At 28.5% G+C, this 24,449-nt stretch overlaps 2 protein-coding genes across 2 annotated transcripts; one reads left to right on the forward strand and one right to left on the reverse strand.

Annotated features, from left to right (window-relative positions):
* Window positions 1–10,830: 10,830 nt before the first annotated feature.
* LOC114124753 (piggyBac transposable element-derived protein 4-like) lies at window positions 10,831–12,685 on the forward strand. Its single transcript, XM_050208962.1, has 2 exons — window positions 10,831–12,198; window positions 12,677–12,685. The coding sequence occupies exons 1-2, from the start codon at window positions 10,831–10,833 to the stop codon at window positions 12,683–12,685; spliced, it is 1,377 nt and encodes a 458-aa protein (XP_050064919.1).
* A 626-nt stretch (window positions 12,686–13,311) lies between these two features.
* LOC126553851 (uncharacterized) lies at window positions 13,312–14,344 on the reverse strand. The gene is made up of 2 exons (XM_050208963.1): window positions 13,559–14,344; window positions 13,312–13,425 (listed from the first exon to the last, which is right to left on the reverse strand). Exons 1-2 carry the CDS (start codon window positions 14,342–14,344, stop codon window positions 13,312–13,314), a joined length of 900 nt encoding a protein of 299 aa, XP_050064920.1.
* Window positions 14,345–24,449: the final 10,105 nt, after the last annotated feature.

The raw sequence follows: 24,449 nt of genomic DNA on the forward strand, positions 1-24,449 counted from the left end.
TGTCTCGACAATCCTTCAATGAACTATTAAATCTAATTACAAATGATATAAGTGGCGAGGATACAAATTGTAACGTCACAGAATTGTAGGCCTCTTAATATTACAATGAACCACCTACCATAACTTTTTTCCCCGTATTATATTATCAACGTACCTATCGGCCTGTGACCATCCGAGTTAATATCGATGGCGACAATGCAAAAGGGCATAAGCGACACTTTTTACGAAATCTACTTTTTGTAATTAGGGCATAAGCGACGTCATTCTCTATCGATTGCTCTTACTCATTTATTGATACGATAATTTTTTACGATATAAAACGAAAATTTAGATTTGGACATAAGCGCCAAAAAGAGTAAATTAATTAACAGGTATGTGAATAAATAGGGAATAAGCGACATTTAGTTTTAAATGTTAGCATAAGCGCCATAGGATTTTACTTAATGGGGCCTAAGCGACAATAGTATTATTATAGTTAATAATAGATTTGATATAAAAAAAACTATTTTCTGTTATCTGTTCGGTTGACAATAAGTAATAACCACTGAGATAGATAATAATATACTGGAGCGCGGACTATGATGTAAAAACGGGCCGACGTATTTTTCGTTACCCCCACTCCTGTATGGAAAGAAATTGAACTTCCATACCAATAACATTGAAAGACTACACATTTTAACTTGACACAACTCTGGGATAAATGGTCGTATTACGTGAACTTTGGTATCAAAATTTTTGTTTTTATGTGTACTTCAAACTTGTATTTACAAAAAATAAAATTAAAAACTCTGAACAACATTTTTATTAAACACAAATTTGTCCACGCTGTAGTATAAATAGTTATAATACTCGTCACGCGATACCATATTATAATTTATATTATTTATAATGAATCTTGGAAAAAAAAGCCCAGTATCAACTAAATACATTTTTTTAAATTTTATAATGTACCTTTACATCAATTTAATTATGTAACACTTTTTTTGACATAGGTATTTATAATATATATTATATAAAATATTCGTTTAATAATTTGTATATTATACTTTTCTATCATAATAATATTTAATAAAATAATACACCAAATATTTTAAATTATAGGTATAAAATATACATTTGAAGTATCTATAAGAGATTAATCATAATTAAAATAATATAAAATAAAATAGATGCCATTTGTATATAATTTAAAAAAAGCGGGCAAGTGAGTACCGCTCTGATGTACATTAAGTGACGTATGGATCATTATTATATATTATAGGAGTGTTAAATTTGAATCCAATGATAGTTATCATTGTATACGAAAAACGATTCTGAACGAAGATGATTTGTCAGCCTAGGATATAATTTCTAGTGGTTGGTGAAAAAGGTGGTTTAAAAAAACCAGCTTATATTAAAAAATATTTTGAAAATTAAATCACGTAAAGAAAACGCGAATCTTAATAACTAGTAAAATTTTCAAGTATCTACGACTTATACTTTTTGAATAATAACAAATATTTAAAATCGTTTGAGGATAAATCGTTATCGTTACGCTATTTCGTTAAAATTTAATATTCAAACGCACTTAAAATTTTTCCAATAATGATGCTTCGAGTTTTCTCTATAGATACTTGAAGGTAAACTTATGGAAAACTTAGTGTTGTATTTTTAATCCTTAGTTATAAACACAAAAAATTTTATGATTTTTCAACTTCAAATAATTTGCAAATATTCATGCTTTTGACGAATTTTTGTAAATATTTGAACTTCAAATGCTCATAAAAAAAATTGTGCCTATGTATTCTTATAATTTTTTAATCACTATAAGAATAACGTATGAGGAACTTTGTATTAAATTTTCAAGTATTTTGATAGGGCCAAAAAAATTTTATTGACACTTCAAAAATATTTTTTCAAAAAAATTGAAAATTTCAGTTGTCTATAAATAGCTCAAAAAAAGTCAAAATATTTTTAAAATTAAATCAAGTAAATAAAATGACAATCTAAATAACTGGTAAAATTTTCAAGTATCTGCGACTTATGTTTATTGAATAATAACAAATATCAAAAATCGTTTAAGGCTAAACTGTTATTTAACGCGGTTTTTGTAAAAATTTAAATTTCAAACACTCATAAAAATTTTTTGTCTGAATCCGGTAGAGTTTTTTTTACAGATATTTGATGAAAAATGTATGGAGAACCTTGTACCAAATTTTCAAAACTTAGTTATAAAAGAAAAAAATTTTATGATTTTTCAACTTCAAAATTACTTACAAATTTTCGCGTTTTCGACAGATTTCGTAAAAATTTGAACTAAAAACGCTTATAAAAAAAAATTGTGACTAACGATTTTTAATTTTTTTTAGCTACATTAAAAACAACTCATAAGGAACCTTGTATTAAATTTTCAAAACTTTTTGGTCATCCAAACATTTTTTATCGACACTTTAAAAAAAATTTCTCAAAAAAATCGAAAATTTCAGTGGTCTATAAATAACTCATAAAAAGTCAAAATTTTTTGAAAATTTAACTATATACGGATACCACTGACATTAACATTTGGTGAAAATTTCAAGTATTTTCAGTGATTAGTTTTTGAATTACAACCATAAAAAAAAAGTCGGCAAGTGGGTACCGTTCTGCTGTACATTAGGGGGTGGGGTTGACCTCGGACTAGGGTAGGTTAAATTTGAATGCAATGATTGGTATCATTGTATACGAAAAACGATTCTGAACGAAGATGATTTGTCAGTCTAGAATATATTATATTTAAATATTGTCATATATTTTATTTTTCAATTAGGACGCATTTGCATTTGGCATGGTTAATCAATTTTTCCAAAATCATTGCATGTAGGTAGTTATCATAATTCACATAGATAATATCTATGATAATTCATAATACCTTATATTATCATAGATATACCTGGTATACCATATAATCACATATAATATTGTACACAGCCAAGGTTTATAGATTATTATCTATAAACCTTGCACAGCTGAAGCTGCTGGTATAGATAATAAACTTTATCTATATCTGTGATATTTTATGTTTTGTTTATATTCCGTATATTGACATTGTTGGTTGATTACGGTTTTTAAAATTGTATTTCTATTATGAATTAACCATATTGTATTAATTGTAATCGTTTTAAATTAATATGATTCTACGTCGTGTTGATTCCTTGTGTAACAATTACATATTAACATCAAGACGAGCTATTTCCTAAAGATTTCATTAATGTAAGTTTAATAAGTACCTATCACATTAAATTACTTAATATTTACTTATAATCATGTATTTTGTTTATTGTTTAGATATTACTAATGGCTGATCTGTATCATCAAATGTGCATATTATTATAATGTAACCAAGCTCAGCTGATGTTATACTCAGTGAACTGTAGTACAAATTGTTATTTGACTCTCAACTGGTAGACTTTAGTATAGAGGTATTGCAAATAAATTTGACTAGATTACTATGGACTATTCACAATATTAATAATTCAAATTAAATCATTTAATAAAGAATTTTTTTTTATATTTTATTATATTTCATAAAATTAACAGTGGATTAATACATTTGTTTAATTTTAAGTTCAATAGATACAGAATTGTGTAAATTTCGTATCACACAGCACATTGTGTAATGATAAATTCTTTATAAGATTCATAGTTCTTAGTACATCAACAATATCAACTAATAAAAATGTTTGAACTGTTAAACCGAATGAAGGCCATTGAAAGATTCATGTACTTTCAACCGTTAAATTGATTAAATATTTTGAATCTGTAAAAAATAACAAATTTAATGTAATAAATTAGTATTAACATATATAATAAGTAGCTTTTTAAATATTTACTTTTTACCTTTAATGTATTATATGTATTATAATATATTCAATAAATTGTTAGTATTCGAGTTGTATCATAGTGAAATGTACAATGTAAAATAATATGAAGTATTATGAATAAATAAATTTAAATAAAATCTGATTATTTATTTTTAGTCACTGTATATTATAATTATTTACTTGGCACAAAATTACAAAATATCATGTCCTAAACAATTTAAATTATGTATGGAAAATAACATCTTATTATACAGGTTTAAGTCATCTAAATACTTAACAGTGGAAGATAGGATTTGCTGTAGAACTGATATTCTATAAGTTATTAAAATATGTTATAATCTTAAGACCGCACACTTAAAATTGTAGTTTGTATTTGGAGGATTGAATACAAACATACATAGTATAAGGTATTAAGGTCAGAAGTGAGGATAATAATATATAGTTCAATATTATTTAAATAAAAATAAAATCTAGGTTTCTGCTTATGTTAAAAAATAACAATTATTATAAGGTTAGTGCCCTCACACTTTTTATCCAGGCTTGGGACTGGCAACTTATACATATTATTATGTACCTAAGTGAATAGTTGGCGGTTTACACGTTCCTTTTTTAATCCAATAACAGTCAGATTGTATACAGGTTAAGTTTATAATTTATTTTTAGCTGTGTTATGTTTTTTTTACCAATTGGAGAATATTTTTACAATCTTTTTAGAATGATAACATATACATCCTTGCTGTTGTTTGGCCATCTTTTTTCTGCAACTGTTGTGTCATTAGCGCAAACCCAATTGGAAGTTCCTTGTCTCAGTATGGCCAGAGCTCGTGTTTTCTCCCATATGTAATATTGCAGCTTGAGTTTTGTATTGTGCTCCAGCAATTTCCAAAATAGAGGTGGGTACGCCACTAAGTTTTAGATCTGTTATCTTTTTGGGAACAAATTGACCATTTACAAATAATGGAATAAATAGTTTTAGTTGAATTACTATATACTCATTTGCCTCTATTATCTGATGTTTATCTTCAGAACCTCCGATGTTATTACAATTATTGCATTTATAGTCATTTAATGTATTCCAAACATTTTGATTTGTTGAAAATAATGTTTGCAAAGTTTGTGATCTGTGCTGTGGAATCTCAAAATGTATAATCAAACTTGTAGGTGCATAGTTGGCCGTTGTATGATTACAAGTATTGCAATGAATGGTATACAATTCTCGAAATCCAAATAAAGATTCAAATGTAGGTCTACTACGGTCCATAAGTGCTTCTAAAAATTCTATACAATCTTGTTGCTGTTGCAGAGTATATAATATTGTCTCGTTGTCCAAATATTCTCTGATTGTTCGAGTATCACATGACCCACTGTTACTTGTATATTCGTGTAAGCTATGTTGAAGTGTTGGTCCGAGTTGATTATTGCGAATTTCATTTACAAGAGATTGGCAATTAAAAAGAACCTGTATGACAGAATTAGCATAACATGATACACCATCAATGTTAGTAAAGCCACAAAATATACTACTTGATGTTATGTCAACTTTATTCTTAATACTTGATATTTTTATTGTTTTTGGATTTTTTGACATAGTTGCATTATCACTTATTGTTTCTAATAATGAATCTGACCTTATGTTGCAATTTTCTGGAACTTTGAGAGTATTACTATTGACCTGAATAAATTGAATATCATTAATTACGGTATTATAATCAACTATTTTGGTTGATTTAGTTTTAGTTTCTGGAACCAAAATAGTGTCACTATCAACCTGTATAAACTCAATATCGTCCAACTTATTATTATTATTCAGGACCTTAGTTGATTTAATCGATTTTTTGGATTTTTCTACAGGAAATCCATCGATTGCAGGAACGTTTGGTTTAATAAAATTGTTTTTGACTTCTTCTTGTACAATTTGGTCATCAACAGTCTCAGAATATTTTTCTATTTCCTTGAAAGTATCTATGTCCATAACCAGAATAGGTCTGTGATCACTTATGAGGGACTCGTACACCAAAGCTGCAATGTCAACATTTGTAATGACATTGTCAATGGTTGTTCCGTGATCTGTAGTAATACCGTCAACCAATATTTTGTAATTGAAATGTTTTAATATTTGAACTAGTTGTTTTGGCGGTTTGTTGAAGTTTACATTGAAATCACCAATAAAGATAACATTGTTTTTGGTGGAAGCTACCGTTTCAATGAAATCACAAAGCTTCTGTACAGGAAAATTTGGCGATGAATATATCCCAATATAGGTAATATTTTCAATGATGACTTCAATTGCTTCTAAGTGTGTCTTTTTCTTTTGATCTTGAAGCAATGTTGTGCTGCAGATTATTTCTTTATGATTAATGGATTCTCCAACAAAACAAATTGAACCACTTTTACCATTTGCATGTATACTGTCTATTCTACAGCATTCAGTATGGTTCTTAATGGTATATGTGTCAGATGATTTTGAACCAGTTTCTTGGAAGAACATTATTTTAGATTGTAAAAGAACGATATCCGCATAAATGTGAGCTTCATATTTTTTTAAAGACCTTATATTGTGTGACATGCAGGAGAGTGGCATGTTGTGTGTCATAATTCTAGAAAAGCGCGGAAAAAGAGCACAACTTGGTGTCCTGAGTCTGCACATTTCATGTTCAACTTTTGCAGAAGGTTTTGGTGGCTTTGCAGGAAAGTAATCTATACGCAAACCTTGAGCAGAAGTTGCTCGACTACATCCTACATATAACATATTGCACTTCAAGAATTTTTGGGGTATATGAAATGCTACAGATTGATATGTGGCACCTTGACTTTTGTGTACCGTCAATGCCAAAGCTTCCACTAAGGGCAATTGCATTCTAGTTACTTTATGGTGTTCTGCATTACCGAGTTGAAATTCTAATTTTATAATTTCAATTGGTGTCCACTTGCACATATCATCTGTGTGTTCGCCTTCGGGTTTTAGTTTGTTTTTTATCTTCTGTCTGGTTAGTGACCCCACATCTGACTCATCAAACTTGATCCAAACTCTTTTTGCAACTTCTTTACCTCCTGCAGTCTGTCCTTTGTTTATTTGCATGAGTTCTCCGATTGCACCGTTCACTATGCCGTCTTCGGTTGAAATGTTTGCTATCACCATGTATTTAGCTGTTTCTTTTAAAACTAACCTTAAAGCTAAACCCATAGTCTTTTGTCGTGGCAGTTTCTTGGCAGATTCAATATCTGATCGTTTTGCAGACGTATCAATGGCTTCGGATATGAAACTAACTTGATTCATAGAGTTAAGCACTCTCCTGTTCATTTCGTCGACTTCGTTATTAGTAGCCCAAAGATGCATTACTTGTGGTTGAAAAGTAATGTCTAGGTGGGTTATAAGATTTTGAAAATATTTTACATCAGCTTCCTCCAACTGTCCTCTGGCCAACTTTGTAAACATCATTGCAAATTGTTTGTCATCTTTTTGGCGCATTATTTCAGTCAACTCATAAAACTTGAATGTTTCCCAAATAGATTTAATCGATAACATTTCTACAGCACTTGGAAATTTAGACAGTATTTCTTCAAAACTATCGTACAATGGTGTTGCTAATACCGGTGCTAATTGAAAGAAATCGCCAAACACTATTACATTTATGTCCCCAAATGGTTTATTTATTCTTAATATAGACCTCAATCGTTGATCAATGTATCCCAGTGTTTTTATGCCAACCATAGAAATTTCATCAATTATCAAAAGTTTTACATTGGCAAACTGACAACGTAGTGTATTTGAAATATCTGAACTTAACTTTGGTAACAATCCGGCAAATTGATTCAATGGTAATTTGAATGCGGAATGAAGTGTTAATCCTTTTATTCCATATGCAGCTTTACCTGTTGGTGCTGTCAGCAATACGGGAGGAAGTGACAGATCATCTATATCTGGTCTAAGATTTGCTATCCGAATTACAGATTGTGCTAATGCACGTATAAGCATTGACTTTCCAGCTCCCGCTGGTCCAGTGACAAATACCTTCATCGCAGGATGATCTTTTCCCCACAATTGACTTCTTATGACATTAGTTGTATGATATAAGAGTTGGCGTTGACCGTCGTTTAGACATCCGATTAAGTCTTTAAACTGTTCATTGTCTATCAAGTGCACTATTATCTTACCATCATCTTTAGGTGAATCTACATCTGATGTATTGGTATTTTCAACATAATATCCAACATCGTTTATTAGTACATCGTCTGGTACCCAATCTTCGTCGTCTACAAGCTGATTATTGTTTCGGCCTTGTTCTCCTTCTATTTGGATTTCATTATCGTCTAATTGGGTTTCTTCTACTTTATTAAACTGTTGGTACAACTTTTTTATTTGATCAATGTTTGTTTCATACACTTGTTTACAGTTAATATCTAACAAATCAATTTTTTCATCGCGCCATGGTAAAAATAACATGATATTTTCTCTGTAAAAGTCTTGTTCATTTTTATCCACATTAAACCTACCATACCGTATGATTTTTCTGATTTTACGTTTATGTATATACTTGTTTGGTTTTCCGATTAGAGTGGAGTCAATCGGATAAGTGGTATCAGGTTCATTATCAGTGTCAGAATCAGAACTGTTGTTAGCCGGTTTTTTTTTTACCGCGGACTTCATAATTGGAGCCAAATTCTGCTAAAGTTACATCTTCAAGACTGTGTAGTCTACATGAATAGTATTCATTGAGACCATCAAAAAAAATGTCATCAGATTTTGGATCCATTTCTCCTCTAACTGCCATTGGTTTCAACATTCGAGTTCTTTTATCAGGATGGCTAGTGTTTATAAATATATACCCAGTTGAAGTATTGCATTGCTTCATACCTAAGCAAGTGTACACTGCTTCCTGTGCAGAGATTTCTTGACTCCCTGAAAAAGTTGACGCTATTTTTTTCAGTTGTTCTTTAACCGATAAATCAGTAGAAGACTTAAGATTTTCGACAATGTCTCTCATTAGTTTTGATATTCCACGTTGGCTTTTTCCAATATGCTCGATTACATATCTAACACAAGAATAAACGTCCAATATGAACTGTATATCCATGTTAGATTGCCATAACGGAAATAATTTTTCATTGAATCCAGAAACCATTCGTTGTTTTATTGTACGTTTTAGAAAAACTGTTGGCCGTCTGATAACAGTTCGAATAATGGATTTATATTCATTAACATCTTTAATTGACAATTTTTGTAAAATGTCTTCTAATGTTGGATCTGAAGATGAATCACTGTCCTTGAAGTCCCTGAGGTATTGCAGAAGTTTTTCATACTGTAGTATACGAATTTTTCTTGTGATCGGATTACTTATGTCTTCTGTTAGCGGAGTCAATATACAGGTTTCATTCATTGGCGGATATGGTATGTTGAAGCGACACTTTTTCATTTGTTTGTCTTTGTCAGTTCTATAACAAGTGTGTGTATGGCTATGAGTATTTTTATGCAAATACTCATGGGCCGGACTGCCATCGTCTACCATACACGTAATGTATTTGTTGATAAGTGTTACACATGCACCAAAAGTTTCTGGTTTGGCTGGATCGAAAACAGGTGCATTGTCTAACCACAATAGCATGTGTACATGTGGACTGCCCCTATGTTGATATTCGACACGATAAAAGAAATGTTTCACACTGTGTTCTTTGAAAATAACATTTTTGGACTTGATCAATTTAAAAAATGCTCTAAACCTATGATCAAAATAAGTAGCACAAACAAATGTTTCTTTTCGAATTAAATCTGATTTTTGTGCATAAGTTAGGACAGTATCATCAGACAAAGTTTTGGAGTAACGCAGTTTATACAAAATCTTTAACAGATCAGTCCAAGTTGATTCACTAGTGCTAAATGTTAAGAATAATGTCGGTTGACCTTCTTGACGCACCATGGCAAAAACATTTTTTCTCATCGCTGCAAGATATGAAGGTGAATTTTGTACGTTGTGTAACATTCGGTATCCGTGATCGTTATCTATCATTTTGTTTAGAACAGCTGGATTTGCTACGTCATTCGCAGTTGTGTTTCCTTTTTTGTTTTTTCGTAAAACAATTTGCACATTGCTTGCAATGAGTTTTTGAACTAATACTTTGCATTTAAAAAACAAGTTAGATGAGTCCGATGCAAACCTTCGATCTACATTCAGCAGTTCAGACCTTACTACTTTTGAGTAATTTTTTAAAGGTGATTTATTTGTACGTGGATGCCCACCAAATAATTCAGGAAAAGCTTTTTCCTCTGCATGGTCATCAATAAGAATAGATAACGGTTTCATGCCTTCGCCTGGTGCAAAAGAAACAAAATCACAGTTTTCAATCATTGTGTCCATTGATCCCGGATTGATTGGTTCAATATTTGTGTCTTCATCGTCTGTTTCTTCACTTTCGTGATCCGAGCTGTTTTCTAAACTTTTTGTTGTTTCTGACACATGCGCCAGCCAATTTTTGTCTATTACAGCATCTTTATATAGAGGTTTTTTAATCAAATCATTCAATGCTAATACTACTAATGATGGTCTGACATTTTGATAAAGATAATGCTGTTTAAAGCACGATTTTCTTTTTAACACGTTGACGGACACTCGATCAATTTTACTGCTATAGCAGTAATCGTCCATTTGTGTCTATCATGGCAGTTTAAAATATTACTGCTATAGCAGTACTCTAAAAACCTTCTTAAATGTGGCATAACTGTAATAGCAGTAATAATTCCAATGGTTTCTTATGAAAGAGGAAGTTGTGTTGCCCACATTAAGCATATTGCGCATTTGGGAATCGTCGAATTAAATTGAATTTTTATTTATAAGTTCACATTGGAAATTCCAATAATATTTGTCGAATATCAACAACAACGTTTCTCGTTATGGGCGCGTGGAAATGTTTATCAGTTGCATTCGGCTTGTTCGACGTAATAGTTCGTAATAGCTTCGTGTTTATTATACTATTCGTGTCCTATATAAAAATTAAAATGACTAATCGTGAAGAAAATCGAATAAACCAATTTTTGTCAGATACCGACTTTAATTCTGACAGTTCTTTTTTTACGGATGATACTGACAATGACCCAACTTTTGTACCAGGAGGTCATCGAAACACAAATAGTCCAAGTTCAAGTTCAGATAATTTGTCTACTCCTGGCCCTTCGACAGGTACGTTACAAAATCAAATTGATTATTCTAACGAAGAAAATTCTTTTGACAACACATCTAGCGATGATAGCGATTATAATAATTCTAATTCCAATTCAACTGACACATTATGGAAGGATGACTATATATCTATACCTGATTTTAATTTTGATACTACAACTAGTGGAATCAAATTAAATATTGAAGACACTGCTCGCCATTCCCCAAGTGAAATATTTAATCAAATCTGGACTAAAGAAATTATTGACATTATCGTGAAATCTACAAATGCATACGGATTAAACCAAAAAAATAAAAGTCGACCCCATGGAAAATATTCTCGTAAATCTAAATTTACCGAAACCAACCCAGAAGAAATAAAAAAATTTCTTGGAATGTGTATGCTTATGGGTTCATTAAAATTTCCATCATTACGTGATATTTTCTCAAATAATCCATTATACTATCACCCAATAATAAAATACACCATGTCAGGACGATGTTTTGAACAGCTTCTCTCGTACTTCAGCGTTGAATATTCAGGTCTATCCACAGATACTGGCCCAATGAGTAAATTAAATCCACTGTTTAAAATACTAATTGCAAATTTTCAAAAAGCATTTTACCCGGGAGAAGATTTATCTTTAGACGAGTCACTACTGTTACATCGCGGAAGATTAAGCTTTAGACAATATATAAAGGGCAAGAAGGCAAAATATGGGATAAAGTTTTTTGAACTATGTGATCCTAATGGATACGTGTTAAATATTGAAGTTTATAAGGGTAAAAATAATTATTTATTGCCGTCAACAAATTCTAAAACAGATAGCCTAGTCCTTAGGCTTATGGATCCATATTTATGCAAAGGCCACAGTTTATTCATGGACAATTATTATAACAGCACTACTCTTTCCGAATTATTATTAAAAAAAAAAACACATACTACGGGCACTCTGAGAATCAATAGAAAAGGAAATCCTGAAGAAGTAACTAAAAAGAAATTGAAAAAGGGTGATCACGTATGGCGGAGAAAAAATGAAATTTACATTTCAAAATGGAAAGACAAACGTGACGTCACAATTATCACTACCAAATATCATCCACAAATCGTCACATCAACCAATAAATATGGGCAACAAAAGTTAAAACCTATAGAAATTGTAAACTATAATGAAAAAATGAGTGGAGTTGATAGATGTGACCAAATGGTTAGCTATTACAGTTCACCCAGAAAAACATGTAAATGGTATAAGAAAGTTATACTTCATTTATTAGACATTGCTGTATGGAACACTTATTATATATATAAAAAAAAATTTAATGCTGAAAATAAAAATTTCAAAGATTTTAGAGACATGATAATCAAGGATTTAATTTCACTGCCTTCAAATATTACAAATTACGAAATTTCTATAGCAAACAAAAATAAAAAAGGAAGAAAAAAACCTACAAACGTTGCTGAAAGTTCTCATTTTCAAGAGAATATACCAATTCCACCGAGTTACAAAAGAAAAAAATATTATAAAAATTGTATATATTGTTACAGTCTGAACATCAAACGCAGAAGACAAACATATCTTCAATGTCAACAATGTGTTGCTCCATTATGTCCAGGAAAATGTTTTGAAATGTAACATTCCTCGAAATAATAATCTAATATTTAAAATTGTAAATTTTTGTTTTTAGAACTACTAAACCAGAGTGTAATGTTATTTTGTTAAGTTTAATGTATTATTTTATTATTTATCATATGAGAAAAATACTTATGTAATTAAATAAAGATTTATTTTGAAATGTTTTGATAAAAATAAAGGGCAAAAATCGAAAAAATTAATAAATAATTATAATACTGCTATAGCAGTAATTTAATGATTTTGGCATATGTACATCAAAAATTAGGCGTATTAAGGCATTACTGCTATAGCAGTAATATTAATTTCACTGCTATAGCAGTAATGAAAAAGTGACGTTTTAAAGTATGGCTGTAGAACAAAATGGTATTTCTGACTGTCCGTCAACGTGTTAATTTTACCTTCATCATCTTAACTGCAGCTAAATTTTCAGCACGCCTTGGCAAAATAGATGTAGTCTTAGTCAGATCTATTGGAACATTGATAACGTTACCTTTAATTTTCAGCTGTCCATCACTGCGAAGACATTTGAATATTTTCATAAACGGTAATCTAAGGGAAACCATTTGCTTTTCTATTTGATTTATTGCATAACTGAAGACGGAACACTGTTTAACTCATAACCATTTCCTATGTACAACGGAGGAACTTTGGATTTTTTTATATGTGGAAGACAACTGGAACATATCGTCACAGTATTCTTGGCATCACTTGGAATTGACATCCCCAATCGACTGAAGATATCAGAGTTGCATTTATTGACACTGGATGGGAAACGTAATCTATGACACGAATAACATTTTTCTGATAAACCTTGAGACCTTTTCAAAATATATTCAGATATCAAAACATCTTCCTTCTGCCTAGTTTCATTTAATTTTTGCCGTTCTCTTTTTTTATAAGATATTGAATTTGGTGTTTTCTTTTTAGTAGATACATTTTGACATAGGCTACTATCTGATGGTAATCTTCGCTTTCTCATGTTTCGAACATTTTGAATTTGATATGTTTTTTTGAAAACTGGATTTTCCATTCGTTTCAATCTGTTCTTCACACTGGCAACCTTGTTTGCATTTTTTATAACTGGATCTTGCAATCGTTTCAACATGCTCTTACGACTGGCGATCTGGTTTGCTTTTTTAACAACCGGATCTTGCAGTCGTTTCAACATGCTCTTACGACTGGCGATCTGGTTTGCTTTTTTAACAACCGGATCTTGCAGTCGTTTCAACATGCTCTTACGACTGGCGATCTGGTTTGCTTTTTTAACAACCGGATCTTGCAGTCGTTTCAACATGCTCTTACGACTGGCGATCTGGTTTGCTTTTTTAACAACCGGATCTTGCAGTCGTTTCAACATGCTCTTACGACTGGCGATCTGGTTGGCTTTTTTAACATCCGGATCTTGCAGTCGTTTCAACATGCTCTTACGACTGGCGATCTGGTTGGCTTTTTTAACATCCGGATCTTGCAGTCGTTTCAACATGCTCTTACGGCTGGCGATCTGATTAGCTTTCTTTAAAACTGGGTCTTTCAATCGTTTTATTGTACTTTTTAAATTTAAAAATTTTCTTTGATTTGTAGCAACAATATCATCAGACGCACGGCTTAATTGTTTTCTCAATTTATCCTTTTCAAGTTCTTGCAAATGAAGAACAATGTTTTCGCGTGATATTTTTATTGCTTCTTTTTTATTTTGTGTACGTTTACTCGGACGTCCCATTTTATGAAAAAAAAAAATATATATATATATAAGACAAAAATAAATAAATAAAAATAAACTTACAGCTAAAAAAAACCTTAATACTAAAAGTTTAAAAAAAAAAAAAAAACAACAACAACAACAGCTACCTCTGTCAAACAAAAAAAATACAAAATTAGCTGATAATTAGAGTATATAATATTATAAAATAATTAACTTGAAAATTACCTTAACACAAGTCACAATCACAGAAATCCAATAAATGAATCGAGAAAAAACGAAAATGATCTAAAACAAAATTATGAATGTTACCAAAAAGAAATATATAATAAAAACACCTGAATTTTATTAGCACCACTATTATAATATATAATATAATTATAATTATAATTATTATTATTATTATTATAATTATTTTTATAATATATTATAATATTATTATATGATAGAGTGTAAGGACACAACCTTAACATATTTGACATTTACATTTAATATACAAATACATAATAGATTCCTAATTTATTCATTTTCCTTTATTAAATAAAGTAGTTATTTTTTTAAGAGGATGCTACCCGTGCATTTGTTGTCTCCGTCATACACACACCCGACATACCAAAATTTCGTTCACTAGTTTCAATAGTGGGCTGTTAATTTTGATATTGGAGTAAATTGACCAATTATACAATTTTTATATAATAACATCATCTGTGTTTAAGCGTTGGCTTCTATTCTATAGTTTAATTTTCAAGCGGGATATGAGCATTTTTAATTTGTGATATTTCACTGCATACTTGCTCATAGTATGCTTGAAAAAATTGAAAAATCGCCAAAAGCACAGATCATGTTCTTACCTAAAAGTTTGATAATAGGTCAATTTAATCTAATATCAAAACTAACAGCACACTATTGAAACTAGTGAACGAAATTTTGCTATATCGGGTGTGTGTAAGACGGAGATAACAAATGCATGGGTAGCGTCCTCTTAATAAATAATAAATATATCTAATATTTTAAAAATTAGGTACAATTAAAATATTAAATAATATCTCCTACTCATAGTATCTAATAAGTAAAATATGTAAAAAGGAACATAGAAAAATAAACTTTAAAATTAATTATGTTTTGTTTACATTTCTTATGAATAATTCGTTCTTTAAACAAATTAATGTTATTTTACTACCAAGATAAGTAATTAGAATATTGATTTAGTTAATGAATAATAAATTCAATAATATAATTTTGTAATTTATTGTTATTTGATTATGATAAAAAATGTGTTAATATTTTTTTCAAACATGACTTAGTAAGACAAAAAACATAAACTGTTTTTTGTTCTACACACGTTCTAATGTTTTTAATAAAAACTAGTATCATACTTTAGTATTATGAGTAATTTTTATAAATTCACTTAATTAATATAAGTTCATTACTCTCAAATATATTTTATCACTTCATTAAACGGTATAAAAATATTTTTAATTTAATTATTTTACACTAACCTATTGATATACAAATTTAAGCCACATTCATATGACAATAATATTATCCATTCAATTAACCAGCAAAATTGACTGATCTAAATGTTTAATATAAATATTTATTACAGTAATATTCAATAATCAAATGCTAAATATTTTATGGAATCAAAAAAAAACGTTCAGAATCTAAAATTAAAGAGCTTTATTTATATTTAACTATTATAGGTATTTATTATTGTTTAACACAAAAATCATAATATACGAGTACTTTTTAATTGGTAATCAGTCAAAAAGTCTATGGAAAAAAAGTCCGAACACATGTTTAATGTCGGACAAACAAAAAGTCCGAAAATACAAATTATTCTATTAAATTTTCATTTATAATTGTATAATTTATTATCCATTTTAATCAATTTTAATAGGTATTTTAATATACATGTATTTATCTAGAATCTAGATCTATATAATGTTTGTTCCTTTATATAATAATCGTGGTAATATTGATTATTGTTTGTAGGTACATAATATAATTTTATGGTAGCTAACATGTAGACATACAGCCACATATCATAGCGATAGATATATCTTAGAATTTAGATCATATACGATCTAAGAGATATTTAATATAATATAATATATAGGTAATTAACTATAGTAGATTTCCGTTTTATTTTTTTAGTTATACGAAATAATAAGAATAAGAGAATAGAAAAAAAATATTAGTTATAAAGAATATTTTGTATTTTCCGAGTTTTTGTTAGAAACTAAATAATGTGCTAAGGATTTTTGTCTGACTATAAAAACTGAATCCGGACTTTTTGTCAAACTTTTTTTAAAACGGACTTTTCTTCAGCCATTAATTTTAGTTAATTGCTGTATTCATAAAATGTACTATGTAAATACACACTACACAACTTGATAAACGAAAAAAATTATTCTCATACATGAGGAAATTCTTGACATAGGTACTAATATAATATATATATAATATATATATACGAATCCGATGATTGCAAAAACGTCATAAGTCAATTATTTAAAGCTTTTGGATAATTGATAAAAACTGTAGAATATAAATATTTTTGAAAAATAAATTAATTTAAGAAAAAGTACTTATTAAAATATATCATTCATAGGTACCTACTAATAATACTACACCTATAAAGTCGGTATTTTCACTCAAAAACACATGATATGACTATTATAGTAGGTATATACGTTTTTACTAATATCTCAATTTCAAAAAAAAAAAAAAAAAATATGACTCGTGACGTTTCTAAAAACATCGATTCACAATATTTTTTACTGAGCATAATATTCAGTTTAGCATTTGAAAATTATTGAAGCATAAACTTATAATAATTTGTATAAATCTATAGTTATAAATAATTTATAAAAAAACATAATATAGAGACCAAATTATAATTATAATTTGATTTTTGTGTAGTATTATCAAGCTTTAAATACCAACGCAAACTGATATTTACAATTAAGCAAGCTCCACTACTATAGGCTACAATATTATTAAAACAGAAGAAGAGGCCCAAACAATATACAAATAATAATATTAAATAAATTTCATTCAAAATCAAAGTATGGATCTAAAACATGATATATCTTTCGGATCACCTCCCGTAAACATACCACTGCACCTATGTAGTATGTACCAACCTACTAGGTAGATATTAAGATTATAAACTTAAGTAGTTAGTAGTTACTCACCAGAAAAACAATGTATTTATTAGATATATAAATGTGTATGAAAACAAGTCCCTTTCACATCGATTGCTAAAAACACACTAAATCAGAATTTACAGAATTTAAAATAAAATATATAATCGAATAGTTGTTGCCAATAACTATAGGTAGAAAGGAAGGTATAGAAAAAAAAGTATTTTGATATTTTGTTGCGCGTGTCAGCAATTACTAAGATAACGATTACAATTTCAAAAATCCAAAAGAAATGTATTTTGATATTTCGTCGCGCGTGTCACCAATTAGTAATACGACGGCTGGAATTTCAAAAGGCCAAAACATTACATATAACAATGAATAGTATCTATAACTTAGACCCACACCGAACAGCATCGGTAGAAAACTGGTAAAATTATACAGCGAGTACAGGCAATAAATTACGATAGGTAATGATAACTAATTAAAAAAAATAAATAAATTGTCAAGGATAGGTACCTGAGACATATATCAGTAGAGATAAACTTCCGATTTTGGCACACACGTTAAATTACGAAAATAATTGGACCATTCGAGTTTGACTCAGCGTTCAAGCACCTATACCTACTATACCCTACTATATTCAAATAGCAAATGTAAGTACAATATTGACGTAACTTTATATTTATATTTAATTTTTTTACTGGATAAGTAATATTAGTACACAAACAATTAGAATTTTTTTAAATGCATAATATAATTTGCGATGTTTAAAAAAATTTTCATAATATTTGCAGTCGTAAGTAATTCTTGAACAAATTTACATCGGAGTGACGTTTTATGAACCAGTTCAGGATTAAAATTATATTTTTAATTTTTAGTACCTATTATATTGAAGTTATAAAAGAAAAAATAATAGAATAGGATTTATTAAAAATAATATTTATAAATCATTATAATTTAAATTCCTAAATAAAATTGGAAAATACAAATGCTTTTAATAATTTCTGTAACTAAATGTGTTTGAAACCCATCATATACATATACCATAGTATACTTAAATCAGAGGCCAATGCTGGTGGCGGAATGAAAAGCCGGTAATTATTGAATTCAATAAAACAGTTTTCTGACTAGGTGCAATTTGAATATGATTATTTTAATAATACAATTTTTTAAATTTTAGAAAACAAAAACCAAGGACCTGCGAGCGGTCCTTGATGCAAAAAAAAAAGAACTGGTAAGTTTTTTTTTTTAATACTTAAATATCACTATGCACATATCGAATATTTAAATACAATAATATTTATACTAAGTTCCTGTTAATTATAATCAAACCATGTCTTCATTTAATTTATTTATCAGTGGAATATCCAAGAGAAAAGTTCAAACTTCAGGAAATATTAAATTACTCTATAGTTAATTAAATAATAAGTATATGATAGTGCAATTATTGATATTGCAATTCAATTGAAATCATGGGCGCCCATTGGGGGGGGGCACTTTCCCCCCTGGACAAAAAATATTATGGACTTGTAGCTCAATAAATATTACCATAATATTATTATTATCTTTATTAACTTACATTTGAGAATTTTTTTTATTTTGACACCCCCCCCCCCTAAAATGTTACCTATGGACGCCCATGATTGAAATAACTAAAATGGCTCACTTTTGGTTTTCATAATCACACAATATCAAAATACATTCCACATTCAGACTCTCAAATATTTGCAACCAAACATTAAATGTGTATTTATTAAGGATTTTTTTTGTAATGTAACTAAACAACCACCCTCTCTCCCAAAAAAAATTCTGAATATCACTGATGTTCATAAAAAAAAAAAAAAAATAGGATAACTATCAACTTCAAACACCACAATAGTGTACCACTAAAGAATATGTGTATACACTGAAGAATAAGTTTATTAAAAATATTATGTCATAGTCAAACTAAGCATTTTACTAAATGACAATTAGTCAAATAAGTTCATTTTTTATTCAATTTCACTACCAGTCTAGACATTTAGTTAAATGATTTTAAGAAATTAAAAAATATAACGATATTTTCTATTAATTATTAGGTACTAATTAATTTATATATTATATAAAAAAAAACCATTAGTGATGATAGTGAAATTATACAAAAAAGTAATTTAATAAAATGTCTGATTTGACTATATGCCTATCACATATACACTATTCATAAAACTATAGTAAATACAAAATATTATCTAATTCTGTTGTAGAACAAAGAAGAAAGTAACATGGAGGTGGAGGAGGACCAGGAGGTCCGACTTATGTCTTTTGAATAAAAAAAATATAGTTATAGTAATAATATATAGTTCAGAATCTAAAATCGTTTTAGTTTTTTTTTTTTTTTTACATCCTACCTATCTACCTACATTCATCATGGATCATTAAAAAAAAAAAATTCTACCTATAAAAATTACAAAATTTTATAGTACCTGTTCTTATTATACGTTGACTAGTTGGTTGTGAATGAGTTGCTGGTTGAAGCAGGCAGATATGCTAGCCAGCATAACGTATGCAGACATGCACTAATAAATAAATACACTTTTTTAAATCTGCTTCCTCAGGGTTATAGGACCTGAAAATGTAGGTGAATTATGTTAATGAGTAAGTCAAAGACAAATGTGTCAAAAATTGTAACTCTCAGTGTAGGTATACCAATAAAGTTCTCGTCGAAAAGAGTATAACATTGTTAATAATACTTACCTATACATTGTGCTATTTCAATTATTGCATTGAAATGTCTAGTCCATAGTAAAGTTGCCCATAATCACATCGGTTGGAGTAGGAAGTTTATAATTTATTGGCCAAAATATATTTTATTTCGACAAAACAATTTCAATGAAAAAAAAATAATAATAATAAAATAAAAAAATCACACGTGCAGGCTACAATTAATATTCGATTCACAACCAGATTACCAGAAACCACTATTAAACAAATTAAAATTTAAAAAGTAAACATACCTTGACGAAATGAGAGGTATTATAGGTTATTATATTAAATATAATATAATATTATAAGTCTATGAATATACTCCGGAATATACCATTACAATTAACTAAATATTTTGATTTTTGATAATCACAATGTAGGTACACTATAAAAATAATTTGAGCATAGCGACTGTCAGTGAAATATTCAAATATCACGTACCTATAACATAGAGTAATACTACTACTATATAATAATAGTACTCTATGACCTACCTATAATGTATAAACTTACTATAAATGTATAATAATATAACATTATTTTCGAAAATTTTAAATTACATATTGGTACCACTGTATAGATTATAATGTTCAAACCACGAATTAAAATAATATACTGGATACCCAACGAGAGGTGATAAGGAGCTCCCAAAGTGACTTTTCATGTACAAAGGACTACTAGCGCTTCAAGGGAATTCAAAATATACTAATGTCGTTGTAATCAGGAATTGAATTATATAATATATATATTTCCTAGAAGTTTTATTAATTAATTTAATTCGTGGAATTTAAACGTTGACGGTAAATTATCTTGAAAAAAGTCGCCACTAATATGATTACAAGTGCTAGGTGTAGTTTGCAACAGCTGTTTTAGCGAGTCAATTTGGGTCCCAGAAAAATGGTAGTTTGTATAGGTCGTTGGGTATCCACTATATTTTAATTCGTGGTTCAAACCACGGACTAAGCTGATATTATCCATGAACTCAACGTTTATAGATTATTCAAAATTTGAACTTCAAATGCTAATAAAAAAAAATTGTGCCTATGTATTATTATAATTTTTTAATCACTATAAGAATAACATATGAGGAACTTTGTATAAAATTTACAAGTATTTTGATAGGGCCAAAAAGATTTTATCGACACATAAAAAAACAATTTTCAGAAAAATTGAAAATTTCAGTTGTCTATAAATAGCTCAAAAAAAGTAAAAATATTTTGAAAATTAAATCACGTAAAGAAAACGCTAATCTTAATAACTGGTAAAATTTTCAAGTATCTACGACTTATAGTTTTTGAATAATAAAAAATATTTAAAATCGTTTGAGGATAAATCGTTATCGTTACGCGATTTCGTTAAAATTTAAAATTCAAACGCACTTAAAATTTTTCCTATAATGATGCTTCGAGTTTTCTCGATAGCTACTTGAAGGAAAACTTATGGAAAACTTAGTGTTGTATTTTTAATTCTTAGTTATAAACACAAAAAATTTTATGATTTTTCAACTTCAAATAATTTGCAAATATTCATGCTTTTGACGAATTTTTGTAAATATTTGAACTTCAAATGCTAATAAAAAAAAATTGTGCCTATGTATTCTTATAAGTTTTTAATCACTATAAGAATAACTTATGAGGAACTTTGTATTAAATTTTCAAGTATTTTGATAGGGCCAAAAAAATTTTATCGACACTTCAAAATTATTTTTTCAGAAAAATTGAAAATTTCAGTTGTCTATAAATAGCTCAAAAAAAGTCAAAATATTTTGAAATTTAAATCACGTAAAGAAAACGCGAATCTTAATAACTGGTAAAATTTTCAAGTATCTACGACTTATACTTTTTGAATAATAACAAATATCAAAAATCGTTTGAGGCTAAACTGTTATTTAACGCGGTTTTTGTAAAAATTTAAATTTCAAACACTCATAAAAATTTTTTGCCTGAATCCGGTAGAGTTTTTTTTACAGATATTTGAAGAAAAATGTATGGAGAACCTTGTACCAAATTTTCAAAACTTAGTTATAAAAGAAAAAAATTTTATGATTTTTCAACTTCAAAATTACTTACAAATTTTCGCGTTTTCGACAGATTTCGTAAAAATTTGAACTATAAACTCTTATAAAAAAAAATGTGACTAACGATTTTTAATTTTTTTCAGCTACAATAAAAACAACTCATAAGGAACCTTGTATTAAATTTTCAAAACTTTTTGGTCATCCAAAAATTTTTTATCGACACTTCAAAAAAAAATTCGCATAAAATTCGAAAATTTCAGTGGTCTATAAATAACTCAAAAAAAGTCAAAATTTTTTGAAAATTTAACTATATACGGATACCACTGACATTAACATTTGGTGAAAATTTCAAGTATTTTCAGTGATTAGTTTTTGAATTACAACCATATAAAAAAATCGATTTGGTCGAAAACTGGTTTTGCGTAAAAATTGCCGTTTTTCTGTCATTTTTTTTTTGTTTTTCTCGATTTTTTTGAAAACTGTTGGAAAATGTTTACTTTTGACTTCTATAATGCACCAAGGATATTCACTTTTACATCGGAAACAACCCCCTTTGTTTGAAATTGGAGCATTATTTCGACTAGTTATGCTGTACACAGACACAAAAACAAAAAAAAAACACACACCATTGTAAAATCAATACATTCATCACTTCGTTCAGAATCTAAAAATGTTTAAAGGTGGTAAAAAATTTCAAATAATTGAAATAAATAAAAATAATTATCATAATAAAGGCATTGTTTTCTTGATGTTGTGCAGGCTAACTATTAGAAATATTAGAATACTAATAGAAAATCCAATACGCTTATCTCATGCATAGTATTCACTATTTTTGTTTTGTGTTTTTACATTAGTAACATTTTATTAATTATAATAAGTAATTGAGACTTTAAGTTAATTTCCATATAAAAATGGTTTTTTCATGTTCGGCCTTTGGATGTACAAAGAGTTGGAACAAGGAAAGTAAATTAAAATCTATTCAATTTCATAGGTGAATAATATATTATCTAATTATTATATTTTAGATTCTGAACGAAGTGATGAATGTATTGATTTTACAATGATGTGTGTTTTTTTTTTTTTTTTTTTTTTTTTGTGTCTGTGTACAGCATAACTAGTCGAAATAATGCTCCAATTTCAAACAATGGGGGTGGTTTCCGATGTAAAAGTGAATATCCTTGGTGCATTATAGAGGTAAAAAGTTAACATTTTCCAACAGTTTTCAAAAAAATCGAGAAAAACAAAAAAAAAATGACGGAAAAAAACGGCAATTTTTACGCAAAACCAGTTTTCGACCAAATTGATTTTTTTTTATGGTTGTAATTCAAAAACTAATCACTGAAAACACTTGAAATTTTCACCAAATGTTAATGTCAGTGGTATCCGTATATAGTTAAATTTTCAAAAAATTTTGACTTTTTTTGAGTTATTTATAGACCACTGAAATTTTCGATTTTTTTGAGAAATTTTTTTTAAAGTGTCGATAAAAAATTTTTGGATGACCAAAAAGTTTTGAAAATTAATACGAGGTTCCTTATGAGTTGTTTTTATGTAGCAAAAAAAAATTAAAAATCGTTAGTCATAATTTTTTTTTATAAGCGTTTATATTTCAAATTTTTACGAAATCTGTCGAAAACGCGAAAATTTGCAAGTATTTTTGAAGTTGAAAAATCATAAAATTTTTTCCTTTTATAACTAAGATTTGAAAATTTGGTACAAGGTTCTCCATACATTTTTCTTCAAATATCTGTAAAAAAACTCTACCGGGTTCAGACAAAAAATTTTTATGAGTGTTTGAATTTTAAATTTTTATGAAATTGCGTAACGATAACGATTTATCCTCAAACGATTTTAAATATTTGTTATTATTCAAAAAGTATAAGTCGTAGATACTTGAAAATTTTACCAGTTATTAAGATTCGCGTTTTCTTTACGTGATTTAAATTTCAAAATATTTTGACTTTTTTTGAGCTATTTATAGACAACTGAAATTTTCAATTTTTCTGAAAAAATATTTTTGAAGTGTCGATAAAATTTTTTTGGCCCTATCAAAATACTTGAAAATTTAATACAAAGTTCCTCATAAGTTATTCTTATAGTGATTAAAAAATTATAAGAATACATAGGCACAATTTTTTTTTATTAGCACTTGAAGTTCAAATTTTGACGAAAATTCGTTAAAATTATAAATATTTGCAAATTATTTGAAGTTGAA

The sequence above is a fragment of the Aphis gossypii genome, unplaced genomic scaffold (assembly GCF_020184175.1).
Source record: "Aphis gossypii isolate Hap1 unplaced genomic scaffold, ASM2018417v2 Contig00341, whole genome shotgun sequence".
Taxonomy (NCBI): Eukaryota; Metazoa; Arthropoda; class Insecta; order Hemiptera; family Aphididae; genus Aphis; species Aphis gossypii.

What these genes read in the sequence shown, in the direction of transcription:
- LOC114124753 (XM_050208962.1), top strand. Translation starts at nt 10,831, where the DNA reads ATGACTAATCGTGAAGAAAATCGAATAAACCAATTTTTGTCAGATACC.
- LOC126553851 (XM_050208963.1), bottom strand. Translation starts at nt 14,344, where the DNA reads ATGGGACGTCCGAGTAAACGTACACAAAATAAAAAAGAAGCAATAAAA. An exon ending in ATAGTAGCCTATGTCAAAAT is followed by an intron (nt 13,426 to 13,558) that starts GTATCTACTAAA and finishes AAGGTTTATCAG; the next exon opens with AAAAATGTTATTCGTGTCAT.